This window comes from Aulostomus chinensis, chromosome 20 (assembly GCF_037954235.1).
Source record: "Aulostomus chinensis isolate RoL2024-O1b breed Wild chromosome 20, RoL_Achi_v1.0, whole genome shotgun sequence".
Lineage (NCBI taxonomy): Eukaryota > Metazoa > Chordata > Actinopteri > Syngnathiformes > Aulostomidae > Aulostomus > Aulostomus chinensis.
In genome coordinates this window covers 21,887,615-21,911,833 of record NC_141339.1, presented here as the reverse complement: position 1 = coordinate 21,911,833, position 24,219 = coordinate 21,887,615, and the positions used below count along the sequence as shown (strand labels likewise).

Below are 24,219 nucleotides of genomic sequence, written 5' to 3'. Positions count from 1 at the left end.
CCCTACATGAATGTAGTCATGTGACACAGGTGGCTGAGGTGTCTCAAGCACTGATGATGTATGAAAGCATTCTTTTTTTTTCCATCCATTTTCTTCCACTTATCCTGTTAAGGGTTGCGAGGGCTGGAGCCTATCCCAGGGGTTCACCCTGGAGGGGTCACCAGTCCATGGCAGGACCAACACATAGAGACAGACAACCATTGGCTCTCCCAGCCACGCCTACGGTCAATTTAGAGTCTGGATTAACCTGGTCCCCTCTTGATGTCTTTGGACTGTGGAGGAAGCTGGAGTACCAGAGAGAACCCAGCAGGAACAGGGAGAACAGGCAGACTCACACAGAAAGACCCCGTGCTCCAGCCGGGGCTTGAACCCGGAGCTTTCTTGCTGTGAGGCGACAGTGCCGACCACTGCGGCAGTAAATATTTGATCACTCAAAAAGCAACACATTCATTCATAGCTTGCTCCAGACAACAGCGGTCCGATAATGCAGCGAGCAACAGTAATGGCATTGTACAAGGGAGTGGGTGGTAATGACAGAGTATTGCTGCTTTTATTTTGAAGGCAGGCAGGCTGCATTGGAGGTGATTTATGTGCGAAACTGTTGCGCGCAACCAAAGATTTCCTTTCCAATGTTTTTATGAGTCAAAAATCGTCCGTCCAGTAGACGAGCGCCACACACCGATCAGTCACCACTGGCCGTTTATCTCTTGAGATGTTTCCTGAGAACGGCTAATCCTTATTAGCTCCAAGAAGACGCTGCTCTTCATTAGAAATCCTTTGCAGTTTGAAGAAGAACAGATAAGCGGTTGGACACATGTAACAGATTCCTTCCTTTATTAAAAAGAAGCACCTCACGGGAGCGCAGTGGGCCGAGCGCCCAGACGGGTTAAGTTGAACATGACTTTTCATGTTAACTTTTTTTTTTTTTTGTATGTGTGTGTTTGTGTGGTTGAGATGTTGTCAACCAGTAATTCCATGTTATCACAACAACTTTTGTCAAGCTGACACGGAGTAATACGTTACAATAACAGACATGCAAAATCACAGGCCGCGCTAAAAGTTGCTGCTTCTACGGTTGAAATTGATGAAACACCGAACACACTGTTACTGAAGAATCCTGCTAGCTTGCACACATTCTGCCAAATGTTCTCCTGAGGCTAGATGGGACCCAGATGAGTTTTAGAGTCTGAATCGTCATAAAAGTGACGAATACTACTTGGCATTGCGAAGCTGTACTGGTACTTCTTGCCTAATATACTTCATAGATGAGTACTAGCACACACCCCTTGTCTGAAAACAACATAGCTGTGAACATGAGTCACAGGTTTGATTTCTGAAGCAGTCTCATGCCTCAAAGTTGAGCTCTGGCAAGAGTGAGGGGACCATCAGGTGTTTCTTGACATCAGGCCAACTTCAGTCAAGCCCGTCCTTGCTTGAGCCTCCGGGCGATTGGATACCATAACAGAAGCAGCGCACATAAAGAACAACCGTGTGTGTGTGTTTGTGTGAACTCAAAGGTTCACGACACAACAACAGAGTGGAGATGGACAAGTAAAGAAAGAAAAGAGGGCGGGTTTGTGTGAGAAAGTCGAATCGGGAGGAATTCTCAATGCGCGCCAGCTCTTGCCACACACAACGATCCATGAAGTATCCTAGTGTCTCAGTATCATGCATGAATCAGCAAAAAAATATAATAGCCTTGTCAGAAATATTCTAAAAATAATCAAACAAGCAGCGCCAAACGATGTTTGGAGGGTTTGCAGGAACGATTGGATTGCGTGTGTGTGTGTGTGTGTGTTTGCGCCTGAAGGCTGACATCTGGGTGCCATGTTGATGATTCTCGTCTTCTGGTCAGCAGAAATGTGCACGCCGAGAAGATGTCACATTCCCACAACTCTTATCCGAGCAATGGCATAACTACTGACACAACAATTGGACAAGCATGAGTTTCTGCAGATTGTTAGTGGCTGCAGATGTTTTTAATGATTATAAAAAAGGTACAAAAAAAAAGATTACAGCTCACGAGGTCAAATGCTTTTCTCCTCTCAGTTTAGTTCTTGCTTAGCATTTATCTATTTAAAAACACGCAAGATGCAATTTGTATGCCATTCCACATGTTTTTCCCATCAAAATGACATGTTTGAGTGTATTTTTCTTGCAAATTTGCAAATCATATCACAACCTCAAACATCTTGTTAAGAGCTACAATTTATTTTGGCAGAATCATTCCCATAGCTAGAAGTCATCCGGCTCTTATATGTTTCCTTTGTGTGTACATTATAAATCAGAACTGAAAAACAATCATGTTTTATGACGTGCGAACAACCTGGTTAAGGTCTTGTTAGGTTTAGGCTCAAAAACACTTCGAGAAACATCAGTTTTTGGCTTCAAATAAGCACTTTTGTTAAGGTTAGGGGACAATCATGGTTTTTAAAACACTGTCTTGACTCGTGGTGGAAAACAGAAAACAAACCGCCGTCTCCTGCTGCCACGTCAATCAAAAAAAGCTGTCTGGACCCGCGGCTAGCAGGATGGGACCCAGCTCTCCGACACCTCCTCGTACGGACCATTCTGCTGGACGTATTGACATCATCTGTGGCTACCATCACTTCTAACCCGTAAGCGCCAGCCCAGGTCATTTCCAGCTCTTTCCTCTCCATCTTATCTGCTTGTTTTTTTTTTTCTTGCCGGGACAGTCTCTCCCATGCTGAACTGTCTATTTCTTTTAATGGCTCTCCATAATCAGAGGCCACACAAATGTGTAGTCACAGGCCCATTCCGGCCACTTCTCCACCACCAGCCAATCATGCGCAGTTCACAAGTGACATGAGGTTAAAAGTTTCTTTTTAAGCATGTTTAGGCACCCTCCTGTGTGTGTGTGTGTGTGTGTGTGTGTGTGTGTGTGTGTGTGTGTGTGTGTGTGTGTGTGTGTGTGTGTGTGTGTGTGTGCGCGCGCTCAATGTACCCAGCATGGTGGGAGAAAAGTGGCTTCCAGTGCTGGTGGCGAGGAGGTGCTGGATGTTAGTCACCATGAAGCACTGGGCAGAGGCCCTGTAGTCACAGACAGAGAGTCGCACAGAGGGAGATGGGAAATCATGGTTTGGAGTAAAACCATGTCCTCGGGGAACAGGGTGTCAGCAGGGACTGTGGTTCACGTCCTGGGCAACACCGAGCCACACTACCACCACAGAGATCCTGCTTTCCACTGGATCACAGGGCTCAGGCCCCAACGGCCCCTCGGTAGATATCCAGTTACTAATCTGCCGGCCCTGACCAGTTCTCTGTCAAATGACGCTGCCCGCCCAACGAGCTGACTGGGCTTCGCCCTGCGACACAGCAACCAGAGTAAATCCAGCCCAGCTGCCTGTTCTTGGGAACCGGGTGAAAAAGAGGAGGGAAGAAGGGAAAGGGTGGAGGGAGGGAAGGATGGAAGAAGAGCAGGAAGACTAATTTCAAATGGCGGTCAGGAGACAGAGAGCGAGTGTGGTCGAGTGTGGTCACTCAACAGCTGTGGTTTGGGAAGATTCTCTCTTCTGGGAGAATCTGACCCACAGGAACAAAGACTCTGTGGTCATGTTGAGTGTGTAACTAAAGGACAGGAAATACGGATTTTTTCGGAGGGAGGAAAAACACTAAAGCCACTCAGTGGGAGGTTTTGGTCATTTACGGTACAACCATGTCGTCAAGCATCAATTCTGCACACATTTCAAAACTGAAATGACAACTTTTGGTTACTATAATTGCCTCCCTTATATTCAGATGGTTTCTTAAGTACAGGAAAAGTAGAATCCGCTGTTTGACAATTAGACATCAGGGCTTCTTCTATTCTTTTAATTCTCCTACGTTGCAACCAGTGGGATGGAAGCGTGAAGCGCACAGAGGCACGGCTGGGAGACAACTGATGTGATTCACACTGATTCGCCATCAGTTGATGCCGTCTTCATCGCTAAAACAACTCGCTGGGTCGTGACTGCACAAGCCTTCCTAAACACCTCGCCATGGAGACGGAGTCAAGCAAAACGTTTATCTTTGCTCTCCAGCCACACCCTCACTGTCTGCATATTTAAGGCTGCTCCTTCTCTTTCAGTCTCGTCATCACCCGCTCTGTCGTAGCTTCACTTGTATCTATTTCCATTTCTCAGTTTCCTCTCCCTCCCCTGCCTCCACTTGAATGATCCCTCCCAGATAAACTTTCCCTCCCACCTCCTCCTTTGCTCCTTCCCTCCCTCATTTCCATAGACTTTCTTTCTCTCCGAACCTCCACCGTCAGTATAATTCCATTGGTATCAGACCTCCCAGGTGGGCCCAGACACAGGCAGGTAGCTACTGTGGTGGGGAAGCGTCCCTGACACCCACACCCACACACACACACACACACACCTCCACCAACACTGCCACTTTGCCTCAGGGGGGTCAGTGTCATTGTTGACATTGGACACATGCTCATCGCAGTGCAATATTAAATCTTCTCATTTGATTTGGACTGTAATTATGTCATAAAAACAAACTGGCTGTGAAGCTGTGGCCCGCCAGTGTGATCTACTTTCATCAAGTGCAGACTGGCTTAATTATAGAGTGCGCCATGCACCCATCTTTCACTGGGCAGCTTTTCCTGCTGCTCTTTTAAGCCATCGCATTCTTTTACTGTGTGTTAATCACAAGGCAATTTGGCCGTTTGCAATAGCTGGGGGTAGATTTTAACACTGGTCTGTACACATCCTGCATATTCTTCCAAAAAAAAAAAAAGAAAGAAAAAAAGCCAAGAATTAAGCAGTTGTACATGGTAATGGGATCTGATGCCTCCTCTATTTCTGCGGTGTACTTAATGATACGGTCTCGCTTCCACAAAGGTATTCAAATGTGAGGAATCTCTGCTGAGAATAAAGGATTTGCTGTGCTTTGTGCTCGTCAAATGGAGTGTGTGAGGTTAGACAGATAAATGCGTAAATTTGACAATAAATAGCCAAATCTCATCAAAAGACATCATATTGATGTGAATGACTGTAAATAAAACTTAGATCTTTTCCCCATGGGGTTTTATTTCTGTGTCATTATCTTAAGAGGGAGTCATAAAACACTCAATATCTATGAATTTTATAAGCAAATCATTTCCGCATATTGCAGCAGCTTTTTTTTTTTTTTTTTTTATCTGGTTTTACAGCCAGACATCTGAAATATGTGTTTGTTAAGGCTGGTTTTTGCCACATGGTTAAGTCGAACCAGATACCACCTTCACATCAACTGGTGCAGCAGGATGCCAGATGCCAAATTGCAACATATGGCAGTATGTATATACTTTTTTTCTCCTCTGTGTGTTTAATGTGATATGTTTTTAAGCACACAAACTGAAATTATATGCACCGTAGAATACATATCAGAATGCTCCATATAGATAATTTGATTAACATTGTGTATAATAAAAATAGACAAATCTTTCACAAAAGCCAAGATATAAAACAGGCCACAGTTCGGGTCTTGATGTGGATGTGGGTGCAGAGTTATGTTTTAAAACGAGGAGTCAACTTTCATACATAATTGGCGGAGGGGTCTAGGGTTTGAAAAAAGTAATTCATAACATTTTTCAAGCATTTCTACAGCATTTAACTGCTTTAATTAGAACAAGAAACAGTCAGGCACACTAGCCTGCTTACATTTAGGGGGTCAATGAAAACCAAGAGCAGTATGTAATTAGATTGATCAGGGCTGTAGTATTTAAAGTTTGGCTAGAGTTGTGGGTCATGCAGATTTCAGGTCTAATCAGAGACATCGGACAACTTTGTCCACAGAGTGTTCTGAATGCCAGATAGTTGGTTGCTGACAAACTCTTGCTTCTTACTGGTACTTAGCCATATTGTTCTCAGTGAGCATACAAATATCAAATCCCTTTCTAACAAGCAGGAAACTTTTTAAAACATTAAAAATGGATGCCCCGAGCTATGGCAGTTGCTGGTTTTGAGCAGATGTTTTGCCTTAAACACGATGAACAAACTTAAACGGACTGTTCTGCGGTGACCCGGCTGGGTCATCCTGCAGTGTTGCAGTGTTGCATTTGCTGCTGCTCGACCGCTGAAGCGCACCTAAAGACTTGATTAACATCAGGGTTAATCAATGTTGATTAACATTAACACCCTTGACTCCACAATGCAACTCTGTTTCCGCACACTTTGAGTGAAAGCGAAACCTGGAAGAACGTCACCCTCATCCGCAGGAGTGAAACACGATCCCCGACAGTAACTCACACTTGGGGATCCCTACCATGCCCAAGCACGTTTGTCCCCCACAGCTCACTCTGCACCGCATCCTGGCCCAGTATACCGTCTTGGTCCTGTTGGAGGAAGTGGACAATGAAAGCTACACAAGCCAGGAATGAATGTGAAAAACTGCCCAGATATACAACAAGTGATGTTGTAGATCAATGAGGATCTTTTATGTGCTGCTCATCTTTCACCACTGGTTCAATGACTCGCTGTATGTTAAACCAAGAAGGGAACCACCAGTTTGTCAGTGTTGGTATTAGAACCTCCATACTGCCTCGGCCTGCAAATCTTGACCCAACTTTGTGATAACGTCAGCATATTCAGGCAGGTTGGGCTTTCAGCAATGTTTGCTAGCAGGGGGGTAGCTTGGAGGAAGGACAACTGGGCCAAGTGGGACTATGTCCAATTCAACACTGGCTGGAGTGTCTTTACCTGGGTTCTATTTTCAGTCTGTGATTGCAGCTCAGCCAAGAGTTTCTCACCTTGGCAAACAATAAAAAACCCCAGAGTGAGCGACTATGATTGACAGGTGAGACACGCATTTGAACCAACACCAAGTGGGTCGTCCTGTCCTGGAAATAGTAAAACCATAACATTGTCGCTTGATAGTGAAGATCGTATGTGGATAATTCTGTTTAAGCGAGGAAACAAAACCATGAACTGATCTAACAAATGGACGAGAGGGATGGTTTTGCTCCACTTACTCAGGCCGCCATGGATGCTCGGTGGCTACCGAAGGAGAACATACTAACTGGGTTTATGTTGGAAGTAAGTGTGCGAGGTAGAGGTAAAGGACCGAGCTGTCTGGGGACTGACCCTTTTATGTCTTACGAGTTGAGCTGGAAAAGAGGGGAGACTGTGAAAGCTGAAGGGTCACAGAGGGAGAACTGCCTCATCTTTTTGTCCCTCTCCTCTGGTCTTTTGTGATGGGTTCATCTGTGTTGTGACAGGTGTGCGAAGTGGGCACCTTACTAGAGGTAATTGCCACATCTCTCCTGTGGGTCATGGTTTGACCCCGTGCCTGAAAAGACCATTAGAAAGGAGGATTTAAGTTACCATTAGAGATGAAGACACACGGGAAACTGAGTAATTCCCTTGATCTCTCCATTTATGAAAAGAAACTCATGAAGTAGTTTTAAATATTCAGAAGTGTTGTGTTATACATAAACAGCCAGTAAACACACCCTGCTGATGTGGCTGTTCTTAAGATGGAACAGGCGGTTTTGGCTTCGGTGCAGAAACCATTATGGTGCCACTGAGGAGAGTCATAAAGGTGATTAACAGCTGCTTCTAATTAAAGGTCAATGGAGAGTCTTTCAAAGGCGATTTGTAATATGAATTAGGATGCCCACACTCCATTAATGACATCAATGTCACTGTATCAGATTGGGTATTGATTACCATGCTTGACTCAGGCAAACCTATAGATCACAACGACATGGATGTATAAAAGCACCTGAAGTCCCAGACATCCCCCACCAGATGTATTGCTTTTATTAAATGCATCACAAGATGGATAAGTGGCATACATCTTTTTGATGCTTGAGATGAGGTAGTTGGATTTGAAAAGCTCAAGTACTTCCTCCTGCATTCTGGTTCACTGAGCAGCAATATCAAGGTAGGGAGGAGAGGGTAAGGTTACAATTTATATACAATTGGATTAAAAAAAAAGTGTTTAAAACTTTTACTGGATAAATCGTGACCTTTGGCAGTTTTTGGCTACATTTTAAGAATCTCCCATGGGGTTGGGGGGGGGGGGGGAAAACAACTGTTCCTTTTAACCAAGTGCTTCTAATGCCAGGTCTTGCTTGACACTTGAGCATGTTTTTAAACACAGGCCAGCCAAACTGATCTTCAGTCTAAGTTGACAGGCCTAAAATTCAGTGTTCACTTTATCTGCAGTTAAGTGATGACTGAGGACAAGATCACCAAATCATTTGTTTAGTTGTCCACTGGGGACTGACTGCATTTATACTGCTGCTTTTGACACAAGCCATTCCCTCAAGACAGATCAAATTTTAAAGATTTTATTCAAGGTGTTTCCGAGTCATGTCTCAATACCTGAAATGGTAAAGTGTGTTAAATAAGCACTTTTAGAGAGCAATCTTTCCTGGTTCATAGTTACCTGCTGGTCTGTTGAGGCGTTTTCTTGGAAGCAAATTGTGGGACTGCAGCCTGCTGAGGACTGGCAGCAACTGGCTGGTAGTAGTGCCGCATGTAGTGGTCATCATACCAGTGGTCTCTCCCTTCCTCATAGCTGCTGGTGTAGTCGGAGTATGTGCCGGGAGGGTACTGGCCGGTCAGGAACATGTAGTCGTAGTGAGGATATCCCGGACCTGGGATGGGTGGGTAAGGTACGCTGGTGAAGGCTGGGGACACAGCTACGATTCCTCCAGCACCAGAAGGTTGCGCCTGGTAACCCTGCTCTTCAGTCTCCGATTCAGAGTCTCCCCTCTCGTAGATCATGTCCTTGTGATACAGTTCACCTCCCTGAAATTGCGGGGGCATAGGTGGGCTCACGTTGCCAGGTCCTCCAGGGGAAAGGCCACTGGCTTCACCTTCCTCTGCAGAACCCAGAGATGGGGGAGACACTGCCCAGGCGGTTTCTAGGGATACAAATAGAGGGGGGGTAATCTGGCTATAGTTTAAGAAAACTTATAACTGTTGCAGTTACCTTGGTTAAAAGCAGACTGGCCAAAACCTGGCTGTGCCAAGCCTCCAGTGACACCAGCAAAGGCTCCATGATAGTGTGGGCTGTATGAGGTGCCTGCTGGTGCTCCATGCGTACTGCCTGGGTTGTAACTAGAAGCTGCAAGACTGCTACCTGAGGACGCTCCTGCAAGAGTAAAGCCACCACCCAGGGACCCTCCTGCAGGACCAAAGCCACTCCCTGAGGACCCTCCATAGTTAAAGCCAGCAGAACCAGGGTCTGCACCATAACCCCCTTGGTAGGAAGAACTGGAACCTGGACCCAAGTAGAACAAAGGAGAAATTTAGGTTTAGCTTTAAAAGAGCCTTCCATAGACATACAGTTACCTTTCTTAGCAGGGTAGCTGTAACTTGTACCAGTCAGCAGCACAAGAAGCAAAGCTCTGTTTGGAATAAAAAAAACAAACAAACACGTAAGTTACTACTGAAGAAGCTTTAAAAACCAAAAACACTTTACTGACCCAGAGGAGACCCAACCAGACACCATGGTGAATGAGGAAATGATGTGACTCTGTAGGCCTGTGAAAGGATTTTAAATGTTGCCAGTGACCCGCCTTGACCAATCAGACCATGATGAGTTAATGACCCACAGCTGCTGGATAACGAGTCCCACAGAGGATGGAGCCAACAATCCTAACATTCTTGTCACTGATGTCACAGTTGTCTCTCTCTCTCTCTCTTTTTTTTTTTTTTTTTTGCTGACACTTTTTGGCAAACTGGTTGCTATAGACCCCAGTCACACTTGGCTTTAAAATGCATTTTGGGTTATTGATTGCAATGGGATAGTGTACGACAGCATGAAAGAAGGGGTGAAGATGAGGCACTGAGGGCAGTCTGAGATCTCATCAGCCAAACCAAATTCATTGGTGGTCAGAGCTGCATTGTGAACAAATTGAACAGGCATAGAAACGCATGTCTGCATGTCCATTCCACATACACCAACTATATAGTTGGAAATGTAGCTGAATCTCAGTGTCTCTTCTGGATAACACCAGTCATGGTTTCACACATATAAACTCCGAAGTTTAACAGTGTTACCATACTTTTGACAGCCCCTCTTCATCCATAAAATTCCCATCACCACAGTTGTAAGAGTTACATATCACCTTTAAGAATAGCTCAGTGTGTACTTTTGTGTGCAGCTAGTGAGAGAGAGAGAGAGAGAGAGAGAGAGAGAGAGAGAGAGAGTTTATGACAGTGATCAGAGATTACACAGCCATGGGGACACTGGAGACACTTTGATACCAGGTGTAAATGTAAACAAGTCAAATCGTAAAGATTATGCTTTTTTATAATGCAAGGTGTAAACTGGGGAGAGCACTGTCGCCTCACAGCTAGAAGGTTTCGGGTTCAAACCCTGGCTGGCGCATGGGGTCTTTCTGTGTGAGTCTCCATGTTCTCCCTGTACCTGCGTGGGTTCTCTCTGGTACCCCAGCTTCCTCCCACAGTCCAAAGACATTGAGAGGGGACCAGGTTAATCCATACTCTAAATTGACTGTAGGCGTGGCTGTGAGTGTGGATGGTTGTCTGTCTATATGTGTTGGCCCTGCGATGGATTGACAACTCGTCCAGGGTGAACCCTGCCTCTCGCCCGAAAGCTGCTGGGATAGGCTCCAGTCCCCCTGCGACTCTTAACAGGAGAAGTGGAAGAAAATGGATGGTTAGATGAAGGTGTGACCTGTTGGTATTGCAGGATGTTGATGCCACAAATTTACACAAAAACCTTTTTGTCAAGCTTTAAGTTATACGCATGTGCCCATCCCACCAGTGGTAAGGACCAATCAGCATTCTTTGAGGAGAAGTAGGTATGGTTCAGGTGTGGCAGTCAAACGCAACCGTTTCTTCAAAACAATGGTAGCTCCTGAAGACATGAGCACAGATTCTGCTGTAACATCAGTAATGGAAAGTATTTCAACTTTGAAGAATGCTACTGCTGGCTTTCCTCTATGGAAGAGATCTCTCTTCTACCAAGTGGCTTCAGTTTTTACATCACTTTGCTGATCAGTTAAAGTTTACCTAAAATACTTTGTTCATTCAATCCATCCGAGTATTTTTTTTGAAAGTGTCCTTTTCCAAAAGGTTGTGCATTCCTCACCATCTGGCACATTTTCAAAATAGCCTTTTACAAATTTTATTTTCAGCAATGCAAAAGTCCCTTTGCCTTGTTATTTGGAGAAAGACCTAGTTGCAGACATCTGCAATTAACAGGATGCCACATGATCTCCATGGCAGAAATTCTTAAGTTTGTCAGGGTGTGAAAAATAACAGCTCTCTAGGTCTGGTGGGTTCCTTTCAGTTGCAGAGGTTACAATGCCTGTACGTAGAAACGCTAGATTTTCTTAAAGTATTGAAGTTACAGGGCTCACCATTAGCAGATACTATAGAGACAACTCAGCTCAGATGAATACACAATGCAATTTTTCTTCCATTAACTTAAAGTTTAGGAGTGTGCTTAGAGGAAACTGCAGTGACAGGAAGCAGACCAGTCACAGCTGTTGCAAGTGTAATGCTTCTACTGAACATTGGTAGATCTCAATTTGGCTTGTGCATGAGCATTAACTTGAGCCCAAAAGGTCTTTATACTTAGTTCAAAGGCCCTCTAGCTCTGAGGGAACACTGACAACTTTTCTAGTGTCACATTAAGCAGTTACACGTAGACATACGTAGCAAAATTTGTTGAAACAAGATTAACAGTAAATGAACTTTTTAATTAAAAACCCAGACTTTTCTGAAGAGATTCACCGTTTAGCTCCAGACCTGAAACTCAAAAGCAGAGTTAGAAGTTCACAAAAAGTATAATGGATTAAAAAAAAAAAAAGCAATGGACCTTTTTGTATCCTACTGCTGGTCTTTGAATTGCCTACTTGGAAGGAAGTTGTGGGACTGCAGCCTTGCAGTTTGCCTGCAAGGTCAAACCATTGCCATTTGAACATTTACACTAGATTCAGTCAGGTTTAGTGTTGTCATTTAGTTTGTGTCAGGACAGAAGGGTTGCCCTTTACTCCAGTTGTGGCAAAAGTGAGAGTTTAAGCCAATGCTGGACAAACTGGTTTTTGGCTAGACCATCTTTATTCCTGTGGGGGCAATTGAGGGACATCTGAAATTAACAGCCCTTTTCTGAATCTATTGCACTGCAGTTTCAGAAACTGCAGCATATTTAGTGTACAATTGAGACATTTGAACTTCACACTGAGGCCTGTGCTGTTGCACTAGGTGCAATTAGATGCCTTTAGAGTTCAGTACATGTTACTTTCACTGGCAAGAGCATGTAGGGCTCACATCTTTGTCTCTGCTCCCACCCAAATCTGAACCTAGTTCTGCTTAATATTCCTGCCTTTTGTCACTGCAGTTGCAGAATGCGCTGGCTCATGGAGAAATGAGTAAATTTTTGTGTGGTACAAGACCTGCCCTGCTTGTCAAGTCAAAATAAAGTGACTTAGCACTGCAAATAAAATTGACAAGTTGAGGTACCTCATTAAACATGCTTTAAGAGTGCAAGTGAGTTGCCAGAGTTTATTTCAAACAGAACAGGGAGTCACCATTTAGTATCTGCAGGAGAGAAAAAAAAAAGTGTAAAAAAGTTCATACACATTAGAAACACTTTTCCAGGTTGGAGTTACCTGCTGGTCTGTTGGGGTACTTTCTTGGAAAGAAATTGTGGGACTGCAACTTGCTGGGGACTGGCAGCAACTGGCTGGTAGTAGTGCCGCATGTAGTGGTCATCATACCAGTGGTCTCTCCCTTCCTCATAGCTGCTGGTGTAGTCGGAGTATGTGCCGGGAGGGTACTGGCCGGTCAGGAACATGTAGTCGTAGTGAGGATATCCCGGACCTGGGATGGGTGGGTAAGGTACGCTGGTGAAGGCTGGGGACACAGCTACGACTCCTCCAGCACCAGAAGGTTGCGCCTGGTAACCCTGCTCTTCAGTCTCCGATTCAGAGTCTCCCCTCTCGTAGATCATGTCCTTGTGATACAGTTCACCTCCCTGAAATTGCGGGGGCATAGGTGGGCTCACGTTGCCAGGTCCTCCAGGGGAAAGGCCACTGGATTCACCTTCCTCTCCAGAACCCAGAGATGGGGGAGACACTGACCAAGGGATGTCTAAAAGTGTAAGTAGGGATTAGTCTAGTCATGAGAAAAAACTATAGCATGACCATTAGTCTTAATTTTCATAGGCAACTATTGCCATTACCTTGGTTAAATGTAGGCTGGACAAGGTTCAGCGCTGATGACCCTCCAGCAAAGGCACCATGATAGTGTGGGCTGTATGAGGCACCTGCTGTAGCTCCTTGAGCACTGCCTGGATTATAACCAGAAGCTGGAAAACCGATACCTGAGGACGCACCTGCCGATGCAGGACCGATACCTGAGGACGCTCCATGGTCGAAGCCAGCAGAAGCAGGGCCTGCACCATAATTACTGGTATAGGAGGAACTGGAGCCAGAGCCTAAGCAAGACATGGGGGGGGGGGGGGATGTTAAGCTTCAGAGCCTCTTATCAATTACAAATTCACCATAACAATTACCTTTCTTAGCAGGATAGGCGTAACTAGCACCAGTCAGCAATACAAGGAGCAAAGCTCTGTTAGGAAAAACAAAACATGTGACTAACTATTGAGCAAAATCAGAACAACCATGAGACAGCTGTTACCAACCCTGAAGAAACCCACATAGCCATCATGATGAAAGGAGCAAATGTTGTAATACCTTCAATTGGAGAAATACTTTTAAAGTTGCCAGTGACCTGACTCAACCAATCAGAGCATAATGAGATAATGACCCACATCTGCTGGGAGATGAGTCCTGCTGAATGTGGATCCTCCAATCTGAAAATTTGGTCCAATCCCATTTCTGTATTTTCACCCCTCCCCCTCCCCTTGAAACAAAGTTACAAGGAGTTAGGGTTAAAATATTCCCCTATGAAATGGGACCACCCTTCATAGCCGGCAATGTCATCATTAGTCGTCAGTGATGTCGTAAACAGACGCGATGATTGTTTTCCCACCAGGAAATATCAAAATGACATCTTCAGCTGAGGTGATTTCTCGTGTGTGAGCTCTTGGCATTTTTTGTTGTTGTAAAATAATGAGTATAATATATTGAAATGGCATTTCTGATGGTTGTAGTTCCTTAAAGCTTTAACAAATAAATGACTTGCATTTATTGATGTCTTTCATAGGTTGTGAATCATTCCCTGCCATTTTACCGGTAAATCGCAACGCATTCTGGGAGATTTCTCGTTACTCGCTTTGGAGTGTGCCTCTGAAAAAACTCAGTTTTGAGGGCCATATAGCCTTAACAATCTACCCTTCTCTGCTTCAACAAGAATTGTGACATCCCTACCTCTATGCATGAATGCACAAAACAGAGGAGTAGGGGCAAGTGGTAGGGTGAATTGGTATTGGTCCACGGTCTCCTATCCTCACTCCTCCTGCCTGTGACAACTGTTATTTTGAAGGATCTGGCCTTTTTTTTTTTTTTTTTAAACCTGTCCTGTTCAGTAGTTGAGGCAAGCAGCATCAATGTTCCTGGTGCCTTGTTGTACTGAAGCAGTTTTATTCTGCATAGGAGGAAGCTGATAAACTCCTTCTATCGCCATTTATGTTTAATTTTATTAGGAATGGTATTGGTTCATTGATGAAGCTACCGGACTGAGGCTCAGGAGTGGACAGGAAGAGAGAACAGGGACAGGACAGCGAAGACAAGGGGGAGGGGGGGAGACAAAAACAACAACAGCAATAGCAGAAAACAACAACAACAACAATAAAAACAAACAAACAAAAACCAAATAAACAAACAAAGAAAAAGTAACAACAACAAAAGAAAAAGAAAGAAAAAACATTGGTTGCAGAATTTCCGGTGCAGGCTTACCATTTGGTTTAATATAATTTTAAGATAAATGTCTGAGTGTGTGATTATGGGTCAGTTGTGCGCTCCATGCGTGTATGTGTGTATACGTGTGTGTATGTGTATGTGTGTGTGTGCTACGGTTTGTCTTGGATGCTGTGCGTAGCTGGCTGTAGCTGATGTGGGGGGCCAGGACATCGCACCCCCAGTCCAGGATAGCAGGCAGGTCAGGACCAGGTCACCAGAGCACCCAGAAACCCCCAGGACACGGGGACAAACCCTAGCCCAACCACCAAGCCGGGAAGAGGACCACCCCCCCCAAAGAGCCCCGGCCAGGCCCCCAGGCCTGCAATGGTGCAGTTAGCAAAGGAGGCAGCACTGGACCCACTCCCTGCCCCAGCTGCCCCCCCATCCCAACATAGTGCAGGGTGCGTGTTGTGCATGGAAATGTAGATGTGATGATGTGGATGACTAGAATGTAGTTAAAATTGGCGGAGGCACCCAGAGCATGGGAGCCCCTCCGGTTGCAGACGGCAGAGTTTCCCAGTACATCCTCATGCACTCCCCCAAGCCCTAAATGTCTACGATGTGATTAAAATTGGGGGGTCCAGCCCCTCAAGGCCTAGTGATACATAAGATGTGATGTGATGGGACAGAGAGGCAATGAGAAGGGCTGAGGAATGGGCCAGACCTGCAGGGGGCCAACTTCCAGACTGGCCCCACTGACCACCCGTCACCACTGCAACCAGCCGACAGGGAGTCTAGCCTCCCTCGTCCAGGGGTCAGATGGGAGCACCAAGGGGCACTGTCCGGAGATCCGGGCAGAGGGCCCACCACCGTGCAGTGCCAGGGCAGGGAGGGCCCAGGCCCCCAGTGCACAGCGGAACCCCCAGCCAGCAGCCCGTGGTCAGGGCCCCCAGTTCGATCAGCATCAAGGAGGTCAGCCCCCATCCCTCAGACGTCCCCCAGCATCCTCCCTTTGTCCGGAGTGGCAGCAGTCCTGGACACCGCGCCAGGGCCCAGCCCGCCCGAGGATGGGCCGAGGCTAGCAAACCCCTCCCAAATGTGGGTGCGATCCCCCCGGGGGAGCGGTAGGGCCCCAGGCCAGCAAGTCCCAGGCGCCAAGCAATCCACCTCTACCTCACTCTCCAGCCCCTACCTCCCTCCCTCCCGACCACCCCCCCGACCCCCCTCCCTCTCCAACCCCACCTAACCTTCCTTCCCCACCCTCCTCCCATCGTCCGGGGGCAAATATGCCCCAGCCGCCATGGCAGGCCCCAGCACGCCCCGCTGGTGCCCGGGGGACCACAGCCCCCCCACCACAGGACCCCACCAGGGGACCGGCACGAATCCCCGGCACCAGATCCCAGGGCCCCCGACCCCCCCATGCCCGGTGGAGGCCCCAACCCAGCCCAAGGACCCCCAACCCCCAATCCCACAGGGTGCTGCCATGATAGGGGAAGCCGCCCCCACGCCCCCCACACCGTCCCTCAACAGGCGAGACCCAAAGCCGCCCCAGAAGGCAGTAACCCCGGGCCCACCAGCCCAGCGAGCCACCGGACACCCAAGGCAGCCAGAGTCCATAGCCACCCGCACCGGGGCCAGAGCCACGAAGCCCAGCCCCCCCCCCCCCCCAATCATAACTATGTGATGGATTTAATTATCGGAGACCACATTTGTTCGAACTCTGACGATCGACTTTCCTCCCAAGCAGACATTCTCTCCATGGAAATGTGGTCTAATAAAAGGTTTCTATATTGAGTAATGCTTAGGTTGTTCTTGGATTTCCAATTAATCAGGATGGCCTTCTTTGCGATGCTTAGAGCAGTGAGGAGCATGCAGGATTTGTTTACTTCCATATTAACATTAGTGAGGTCACCTAGCAGACAAAGTGAGGGGGAGATGGGGATGGGGTACCCTAACCACCGTGACAGGTCTTTACAAACCCTCTGCCAAAAATTGTAAACAGGTGTACAAAGCCATATAGCATGCAGATAGCAGTCTGGTGAGCCAGTCGCACAATATGGACAAATGTTTGTTTGTGTGAGGCCCATCTGGAACATCCTTTGTCCTGTGTAGTGTGTTCTGTGGAGAACCTTGTAATTTATAATTGTAGGTTACCACTGCGAATCATTCTAAATGTGTTGGAGCAGATTTGTATCCAAAAGTTAGGGTGTGGGTTGATCGACAGATCTTTCTCCCATTTGGATGAAGGAATAGAGATTATAAGTTCTGTTGTTGAAACTATTGAGTTAATTTTAGACAGTAGTTTAGGGGGTGAAATTTGTAAAAAATCTGTTATTCTAGGTGGAAGCTCTAAGTCTAACTGGGTAAGGTCAAACCATGCCTGTATTATAGATTTGAGCTGAAGATATTCCAGAAATTTGTTTTTGTTAATACCATAATTTGCTGTAATTTGGTTAAATTCTATGAATTCTTTGTCTTGGAAGATATGCTCTAGATTTTTAATCCCTTTATTGGCCCACGCAGCAAAATGTATTGTTTTTTTATTTTGCAGGATGTCAGGATTGTTCCAGATAGGTGTGAGCCTGCAAGGGGTGTTCGAGAGCCCATTGCTTTTGAGAAATTCCCACCAGGCTATGAGGGTGTTGCTGATGCTAATGTACTTAAAGCAGCTGTGATGCTTGATAACAGGGCTGATAAAAGGGAGATCAGAGATTTGGATTTCTTTGCAGAATGTTTGTTCAATATCGCGCCATGCTTGGTCTAATGAGTTTGGCTTTAACCATTTTAGTATGTATTGTAATCTATTGGCCAAGTAGTAATTATAAAAATTTGGTAGTTCCAAGCCACCATAGTCTTTACTCTTTTGTAAAATCTTTAAGCTTATACGTGGTGGCTTAGCTTTCCAGAGAAATTTTGAGATGTTAGAGTCGAGTGTTTTGAACCAAGTCCGGGGAGGTTGGGTCGGAACCATCGAGAAAACATAGTTGATTTTTGGCAAGATCATCATTTTCACTGTTGCTATTCTTCCCATAAGTGATATGGGTAGTGTGCGCCACCGGGTGAGGTCGTCTTCTATTTCTTTAATTAAGGCGGTACGATTTAGCCGTGTCAAGTCAGACAATTTGGCAGAGATGTTGATGCCCAGGTATTTAATGTTTCCTGGCCGTAGTGGTGCGGCGAGCGTACACTGGAAACCTGAGTTGATGGGAAGAACAGTTGAGTTGCTCCAATTAATTGAGTAGTCAGAAATGGTTGAGAATTTGTCAATGAGTGCTATCGTTGCAGGGAGAGATGATTGTGCATTCCGTAGGACAAGTAATACATCATCAGCATAAAGGCTTATCTTATGGTTCACATTTGTAGTGTCAATTCCCTTGATGTTGTTGTTTTGCCGGACTGCAGCTGCGAGTGGCTCTATGAATATAGCAAAAAGGGAAGGGGAAAGTGGACAACCCTGTCTGGTTCCTCTTTGGAGAGAGAAGCTTGGAGAAGTTTGATCATTTGTTCTGACACAAGCACTGGGAGCGCGGTAAAATGTTTTGATCCAGTTCACAAAGTTATCTCCAAACCCAAACTTTTGTAATGTGGTGAGGAGAAAGTTCCAATTTACCCTGTCGAATGCTTTTTCTGCATCTAGGGAGACAATTATGGCATCCTTGCTCTGACTGTTACAGTAGTCTATCTGGCTGATAAGTCTACGTGTGTTGTTGGTAGAGTGCCGTCCTTTAATAAACCCGGTCTGGTCAGGATGTATTATGTGAGGTGTTACTTTTTCGAGCCTTCTAGCTAGCGCCTTGCTGATGACTTAAATATTTGCATTTATAAGTGATATTGGACGATAGCTTGATGGAAGTGCTGGGTCTTTGTCCGGTTTAAGGAGAAGGCTAATAATCGCACGGTTCATGTCGGGTGGCATGGTCGAGGTTTCCTGTATTTCAGTGAACATTTTGTAGAATATTGGTGCAAGCTCAGGCCAGAACTCTTTGTAGAATTCTGCAGGAAAGCCATCCGGTCCCGGGGCTTTCTTGTTTGGCATATGTTTAAGGGCTTCTTGAAGTTCCTCGATAGAAATAGGTGACTCCAGAGCCATTATTTGGTCTTGATTTAATTTTGGCAAGTCAATTGTGCTTAGAAAGGTTTCAATGCAAGATTTGGATGGGTTAATCTCAGATGAGTAAAGTTTTATATAGAATTCCCTAAAAATGTAATTGATTTCTTCTGGGTCACAGGTTGTTTCCCCATTGGCGTCCTTAACGGAGGATATTGTTGCTCTTTGTTCTGTTTTAGTTGGTTCGCTAAAAATCTGCTGGATTTATTGTTATGTTCAAAGTTCTCCAAGCGTAGTCTCTGCAGCTGAAATTGTGTTTTGATGTCGAGTAAATCATTTAGTTTTAATTCCCTTAATTCTCTCAGTAGGTGTTCCTCTTATGAGGCGGCATAAGTTGTCTCCAAGGCTTTAATTTTTTTCATTTAATTCTGTTTCGAGAGCTTTCTCCTGTTTTTTTTTATATGAAGAGTAAGATATTATTTTGCCCCGCATGACTGCTTTTGCCGCCTGCCACAGCACACAAGCTGAGACATCAGGCTGGTCATTTATCTCACAGAATATTGTCCATTCCTCCTTAAAGAATTTAATAAAATTGGGGTCCTTGAGTAACGATGTATTAAATCTCCATTGTTTAGAAAGCGGTGTTCTAGTTTTTTTTGTGAGTGTCAGAGTGACTGGTGCGTGGTCGCTAATGGCAATAGGGTGAATCTTGGTGTCAAAGACATCCTTCACAATTGAGTTACTCATTAAAAAGTGGTCCAAACGAGAGTAGGAGTGGTGCATTGGTGAGTAGTAGGTGTATTCCTTAAGCGTGGGGTGGCGTGAGCGCCAAGCATCGCAAAGACCGAAATCACTCATGTACTGCTTTATTATATTGGATGATTGGCAATTGCGTTGACTAGCTGCTCTACTGATTCTGTCCACTTGAGGGTTGAATACCAGGTTGAAGTCCCCTCCCACTATGAGTGCTGTGTCTGAGTGGGCTGAAAGTGCAGTGAAGAAGCTGTAGAAGAAGGAGGGGTCATCAACATTTGGACCATATATACTGGCCATGCATACCTCAGTGTTGTGTGTGGATATGTTGACTATTACAAACCTACCTTCCGGGTCTACGATGGTGTTTTTACAAGTGAACCTGACGTTTTTGTGACTCAGAATGGCTACGCCTCTTTGCTTGGTGTTATAACTCGCTGTGTATGTGTGCGGGAGCTGTGGGCTTAACACATGATTACCTGTTTTAGATAGATGGGTTTCCTGTAATAGGACAATGTCTGCTTGTAAATTTTGTAGGTGTGTTAAAATTTTAAGCCGTTTTTCACGTGAGCCAATTCCACGTACATTCCAAGTGACAAACCGTAGTTTGTTCGTATCTAAACTAATCTACTGAGTGTAAGTTGTAACAAGTAGGTGAGTGAGAGAGAGAATGTGTACCTGTATCTTTGAGCACGCGTGTGTGGTGGCGCCAGAGAGGATGAGAGTGCATGTGTGTGGCAAATGTAACAATATTATATACCTGCACTACAAACCATATAAACATCACATTTAAAAATAACATGTAACACAAAACAACGACAGGAAAGACAAAGGGGAGACATAAATACACACATAAATACTCACATCAATACACACTCATGTGTAAACTCGGCATGTAGCAGTCTACCACGTGCGTTTTTATGTTTTAGGCTTAACACAGTATTGAAAGAGAAAGAAGAAAAAAAACAAAACAAAAAAACAACCAACGAATGAGAGAAACTGGTGTTACCTTAATCCATGACCTTAACCATGCTAATACCATTCTCGGCTGAATCCGGTGAGTTCCGGGTGGAGAGAGGAGACGCGCTTCAGTAGAGCCAAGGGGTGATCTCCGGATCACGGAACAACTGGCCGTTAACATACAACTAATCAACCGCAATGACAGCGCGGGATCCTCCGTCGATGAACGTCTTCCTGACAGGGAACAGGCGTTTGCTGCGCTCCAGCATCTCCTTCGGGAATTGATCGTTCACGCTGAAGTCCGTTCCTCTCAGCTCCCTGCCCCGGCTCTTCACCAGCTCCTTCTGCTTGAAGTGTTCGAACTTCGCAACGATGAGTCTGGGCCGCCGGTTCTCTGGCCTCTTCCCTCCAAGGCGATGCACCCGGTGGAAGGTGATGTTCTTCACGGTCTACATCGGAAGTTTCAGCTGTTTGAGGAGGAAGTCTTTGGACATCTCGGAGTCTTCCTCCGTCTGCTCAGGTATGCCGGAGAATACCAGGTTGTCCCGCATGCTCCTAGCTTGGATGTGGAGGATAGCCTCTTTCATCCGTTTGTTCTCCGCTGTAATCTCCGTCGCCCCCTCGGTGAGTGTTTTAATGGAGGCTTTAAGGGCTTGATTTTCAGTGGCCAATGAAGCCACCTGTTGCTGGCTAAATTCCAGCGACTCACGGAGCCTGGAACTCTGGAGGATTTCCACTAGAGAGTTGCGTCGAAACTTGTCAGTTTTTTGTCTATTGATTCCAGGATGTCTCCGAAATCCTTATCCTCGGGCGGATGAGGGTGCGCTGGATGGTCGGCTTCTTTTAGGAAGTGGGGTCGTCGCGTTGTCGGTCTTGCCCATGAGGAGTCGGTGGTAGCACTCGTCGACGTACTCCTGCAAGCTTTCCACTGTCTTCTTCCAGATTTATTTTGAGGATTGTGGATGAGAGTTGAAAATCTTACCGTGGTTTCTGTTTCAGATTGATCCGTGTAAATCAGCGTTAAGGAGTTAGAACAACCTATCTTCAGATGTGTGCCGCCATGTTGAATCACGCACAAGTGTGACGTTCACCCCCATCTGGCCATTTTTTAAATAGGTCTGGAGGAGCTATGGGTGAGGGTACCTGGATGTATCCTTAATACAGATAAGGGCATTTCACTGGCCAAAACTAAACTACTGAGTAGATATGACCCAGAAGGGTTTGCACTGTCACACAATTGCTTTATGGTCAGAAGACAAGTCAAATATATACAACAGGTATATAAGATACAGATCACATGCCATATTGCCAACAGGATAAAACAAAGCTGACAAGTCAAAGAATTGTTGTGATCAGGGCCACATAGCAAGAGGAAAATGACCAAGTTAGACACCAGCTTGATTTACCATCTACACATTTTGCACCTCCTGGAATAAAATCATTGTGGATTTTTGAGTGCATTATGCTCATGTAGGGTCACCCTGTTAAACCCAGCCTAGAGTGAGCCTTCACCCAGTGACCTCTCACTTCCACCTGCACAAGTCAGTGGTCTAAGGCCAGCTTCCCAGTCTGGGGGGGGGGGGGTGGTGACAGCACAAGACATGCTTAGATGATCTCTTGGCTGGCCTGTGAACACCTTGAATTCCCCAGAAGAATGTAGGCTTTGCTTGCTGAGGATGCTGCCCCTCTGACCTGGCCAAGCCAAAGAGCATTGAGACAGCACAGATAGTTCAGCTGCTTCCAGAATTTTATTGAAATTCTGCAGGTTCCAGAATTTTATTGAAATTCAGCAGGTTCTGAAGGGGAAGTCACCATTTAGTATCTGAAATGAAAAAAAAAAAGTTCTTAGATACAAGTTAACAGGAACAACCCTGTTTGTACTTACCTGCTGGTCTGTTGGGGTGTTTTCTTGGAAGCAAATTGTGGGACTGCAACCTGCTGGGGACTGGCAGCAACTGGCTGGTAGTAGTGTCGCATGTAGTGGTCGTCATACCAGTGGTCTCTCCCTTCCTCATAGCTGCTGGTGTAGTCGGAGTATGTGCCGGGAGGGTACTGGCCGGTCAGGAACATGTAGTCGTAGTGAGGATATCCCGGACCTGGGATGGGTGGGTAAGGTACGCTGGTGAAGGCTGGGGACACAGCTACGACTCCTCCAGCACCAGAAGGTTGCGCCTGGTAACCCTGCTCTTCAGTCTCCGATTCAGAGTCTCCCCTCTCGTAGATCATGTCCTTGTGATACAGTTCACCTCCCTGAAATTGCGGGGGCATAGGTGGGCTCACGTTGCCAGGTCCTCCAGGGGAAATGCCACTGGAGGCACCTTCCTCTCCAGAACCCAGAGATGGGGGAGACACTGCCCAGGGGGTTTCTGAGAGCAGAAGCCAAGAATGTGAGCCTTGCTAGTCTAAACTGGGTGTTTTTTGCTAGTTGAGTACATACAAGTGGGAATCATGTAATCTCACAGCATTTACCTGTGTTAAAGGCAGGTTGGACAAAGGTCAACTGTGATGACCCTTCAGCAAAGGCACCATGGTAGTGTGGGCTGTAAGAGGTGCCTGCTGGTGCTCCCAGAGCACTGCCTGGATTATAACCAGCAGTTACAAAGCCACCACTTGAGGACCCTCCCACAGGCCCAAAGCTGCTACCTGAAAACCCTCCTGTAGGAGGAGAGTTGCTACCTGCTGACAGACTAGGGTCAAAGCCAGTGCTGGAGAAACTGGAACCAGAACCTAAGGCTTTTACAAAGAAGAGATTAGTTGAGGTTTAGGAGCCTTTTGTGAAAGATATGTAATTGCTTACCTTTCTTAGCAGGGTAGCTGTAAGCTACACTAGTCAACAGCATGAGTAAAGCTCTAGTACCAAAAAAAAACCCATTAACAACTACAGTTTAAAGAGACACGTCACCAAATCTGTGTTACTTACCCAGACAAACCCAAAGCAGCCATCATGGTGAAATAACAACTCCTGCTGTGTGACTCCTTCAACCTGTTGAAGGCTTTTAAATGTTGCAAGTGACCTGTCCTGACCAATCAGACCATGATGTGTTAACGACCCACAGCTGCTGGATGATGAGTCCTGCTGAAGGTGAATTCCCCAATCCGAATTTTTTGTGTTAAATTGTGGCAAGCAGTAAAGTCTAGGCATGGACCACAAGCTTATATTAAAGCAATGACTCCAAGCCATGAATGCCCATCACTCCCAGGAATCAGTTGCTTACCATTTGTCAAAAGGATGGCTTGGTATAAGCTTCATCATGCTGATAACACCAGTATTGGGCCCCCAACCTGATAAAACACACGTTGTACATAAAAGTTAACTTGGCCTGATGGTTCCAAGGCCACAAGTCTGCCATCAAAACACATTACTCTACTCCTGTCAACACTATTTTATGAGCAATAAGCACATTTTCCTTAATATAAACACGGTTTCTCAATGTGTATACAATTGCAGTCTCTTGGGCATATCTACCATCTATCTGTGGATGCAAAGGTTCTGTTGAACTATTTTACTGGTGTAATAGGCACAACTGGAGCCACTAAAGCTTCCACTGTAACCAGTTCCAGCCATATCTTCTGTCCCTGACGTAGCTCACTGTCACATATCTTGTGTTGTCTCCTACAGGCACTGAAAGAAATCAGCTTTTTTTTAATACTATTTTTCTAATATTTTACTTTTACTTCA

The 24,219-nt window shown here is 45.7% G+C and overlaps 3 protein-coding genes across 5 annotated transcripts; all 3 read right to left on the bottom strand.

Moving 5' to 3' along the window:
* Nucleotides 1-8,268: 8,268 nt before the first annotated feature.
* LOC147243256 (uncharacterized) lies at nucleotides 8,269-9,506 on the bottom strand. The gene is made up of 5 exons (XM_086190280.1): nucleotides 9,428-9,506; nucleotides 9,294-9,349; nucleotides 8,932-9,222; nucleotides 8,383-8,863; nucleotides 8,269-8,318 (listed from the first exon to the last, which is right to left on the bottom strand). Exons 1-5 carry the CDS (start codon nucleotides 9,451-9,453, stop codon nucleotides 8,312-8,314), a joined length of 861 nt encoding a protein of 286 aa, XP_086046406.1. The 5' UTR covers nucleotides 9,454-9,506; the 3' UTR covers nucleotides 8,269-8,311.
* Nucleotides 9,507-12,465: 2,959 nt separating this feature from the next.
* LOC147243255 (uncharacterized) lies at nucleotides 12,466-13,697 on the bottom strand. 3 transcript variants are annotated; one of them, XM_086189454.1, is made up of 5 exons: nucleotides 13,636-13,697; nucleotides 13,492-13,547; nucleotides 13,159-13,413; nucleotides 12,591-13,067; nucleotides 12,466-12,515 (listed from the first exon to the last, which is right to left on the bottom strand). In XM_086189454.1, the coding sequence occupies exons 1-5, from the start codon at nucleotides 13,644-13,646 to the stop codon at nucleotides 12,502-12,504; spliced, it is 813 nt and encodes a 270-aa protein (XP_086045580.1). In that variant the 5' UTR covers nucleotides 13,647-13,697; the 3' UTR covers nucleotides 12,466-12,501. The 3 variants fall into 3 exon arrangements, with proteins under 3 accessions (XP_086045580.1, XP_086045579.1, XP_086045577.1); XM_086189453.1 differs by having other exon boundaries at nucleotides 12,587-13,067; nucleotides 13,621-13,685; XM_086189451.1 differs by having other exon boundaries at nucleotides 13,621-13,685.
* Nucleotides 13,698-22,269: 8,572 nt separating this feature from the next.
* On the bottom strand, nucleotides 22,270-23,542 carry LOC147243254 (uncharacterized). The gene is made up of 5 exons (XM_086189433.1): nucleotides 23,461-23,542; nucleotides 23,338-23,390; nucleotides 23,010-23,273; nucleotides 22,426-22,906; nucleotides 22,270-22,362 (listed from the first exon to the last, which is right to left on the bottom strand). Exons 1-5 carry the CDS (start codon nucleotides 23,484-23,486, stop codon nucleotides 22,356-22,358), a joined length of 831 nt encoding a protein of 276 aa, XP_086045559.1. The 5' UTR covers nucleotides 23,487-23,542; the 3' UTR covers nucleotides 22,270-22,355.
* Nucleotides 23,543-24,219: the final 677 nt, after the last annotated feature.

Bases quoted from the DNA above. Each gene is read 5' to 3' on its own strand.
- LOC147243256 (XM_086190280.1), bottom strand. From the start codon at position 9,453: ATGGTGTCTGGTTGGGTCTCCTCTGG. The intron at 9,350-9,427 runs GTCAGTAAAGTG...TATTCCAAACAG, and splicing joins TCTGGTTGGGTCTCCTCTGG to AGCTTTGCTTCTTGTGCTGC. The intron at 8,864-8,931 runs GTAACTGCAACA...TTGTATCCCTAG, and splicing joins CCAGTCTGCTTTTAACCAAG to AAACCGCCTGGGCAGTGTCT.
- LOC147243255 (XM_086189451.1), bottom strand. From the start codon at position 13,646: ATGATGGCTATGTGGGTTTCTTCAGG. The intron at 13,414-13,491 runs GTAATTGTTATG...TGTCTTGCTTAG, and splicing joins CGCCTATCCTGCTAAGAAAG to GCTCTGGCTCCAGTTCCTCC. The intron at 13,068-13,158 runs GTAATGGCAATA...TTACACTTTTAG, and splicing joins CCAGCCTACATTTAACCAAG to ACATCCCTTGGTCAGTGTCT.
- LOC147243254 (XM_086189433.1), bottom strand. From the start codon at position 23,486: ATGATGGCTGCTTTGGGTTTGTCTGG. The intron at 23,274-23,337 runs GTAAGCAATTAC...TCTTTGTAAAAG, and splicing joins CAGCTACCCTGCTAAGAAAG to CCTTAGGTTCTGGTTCCAGT. The intron at 22,907-23,009 runs GTAAATGCTGTG...TTCTGCTCTCAG, and splicing joins CCAACCTGCCTTTAACACAG to AAACCCCCTGGGCAGTGTCT.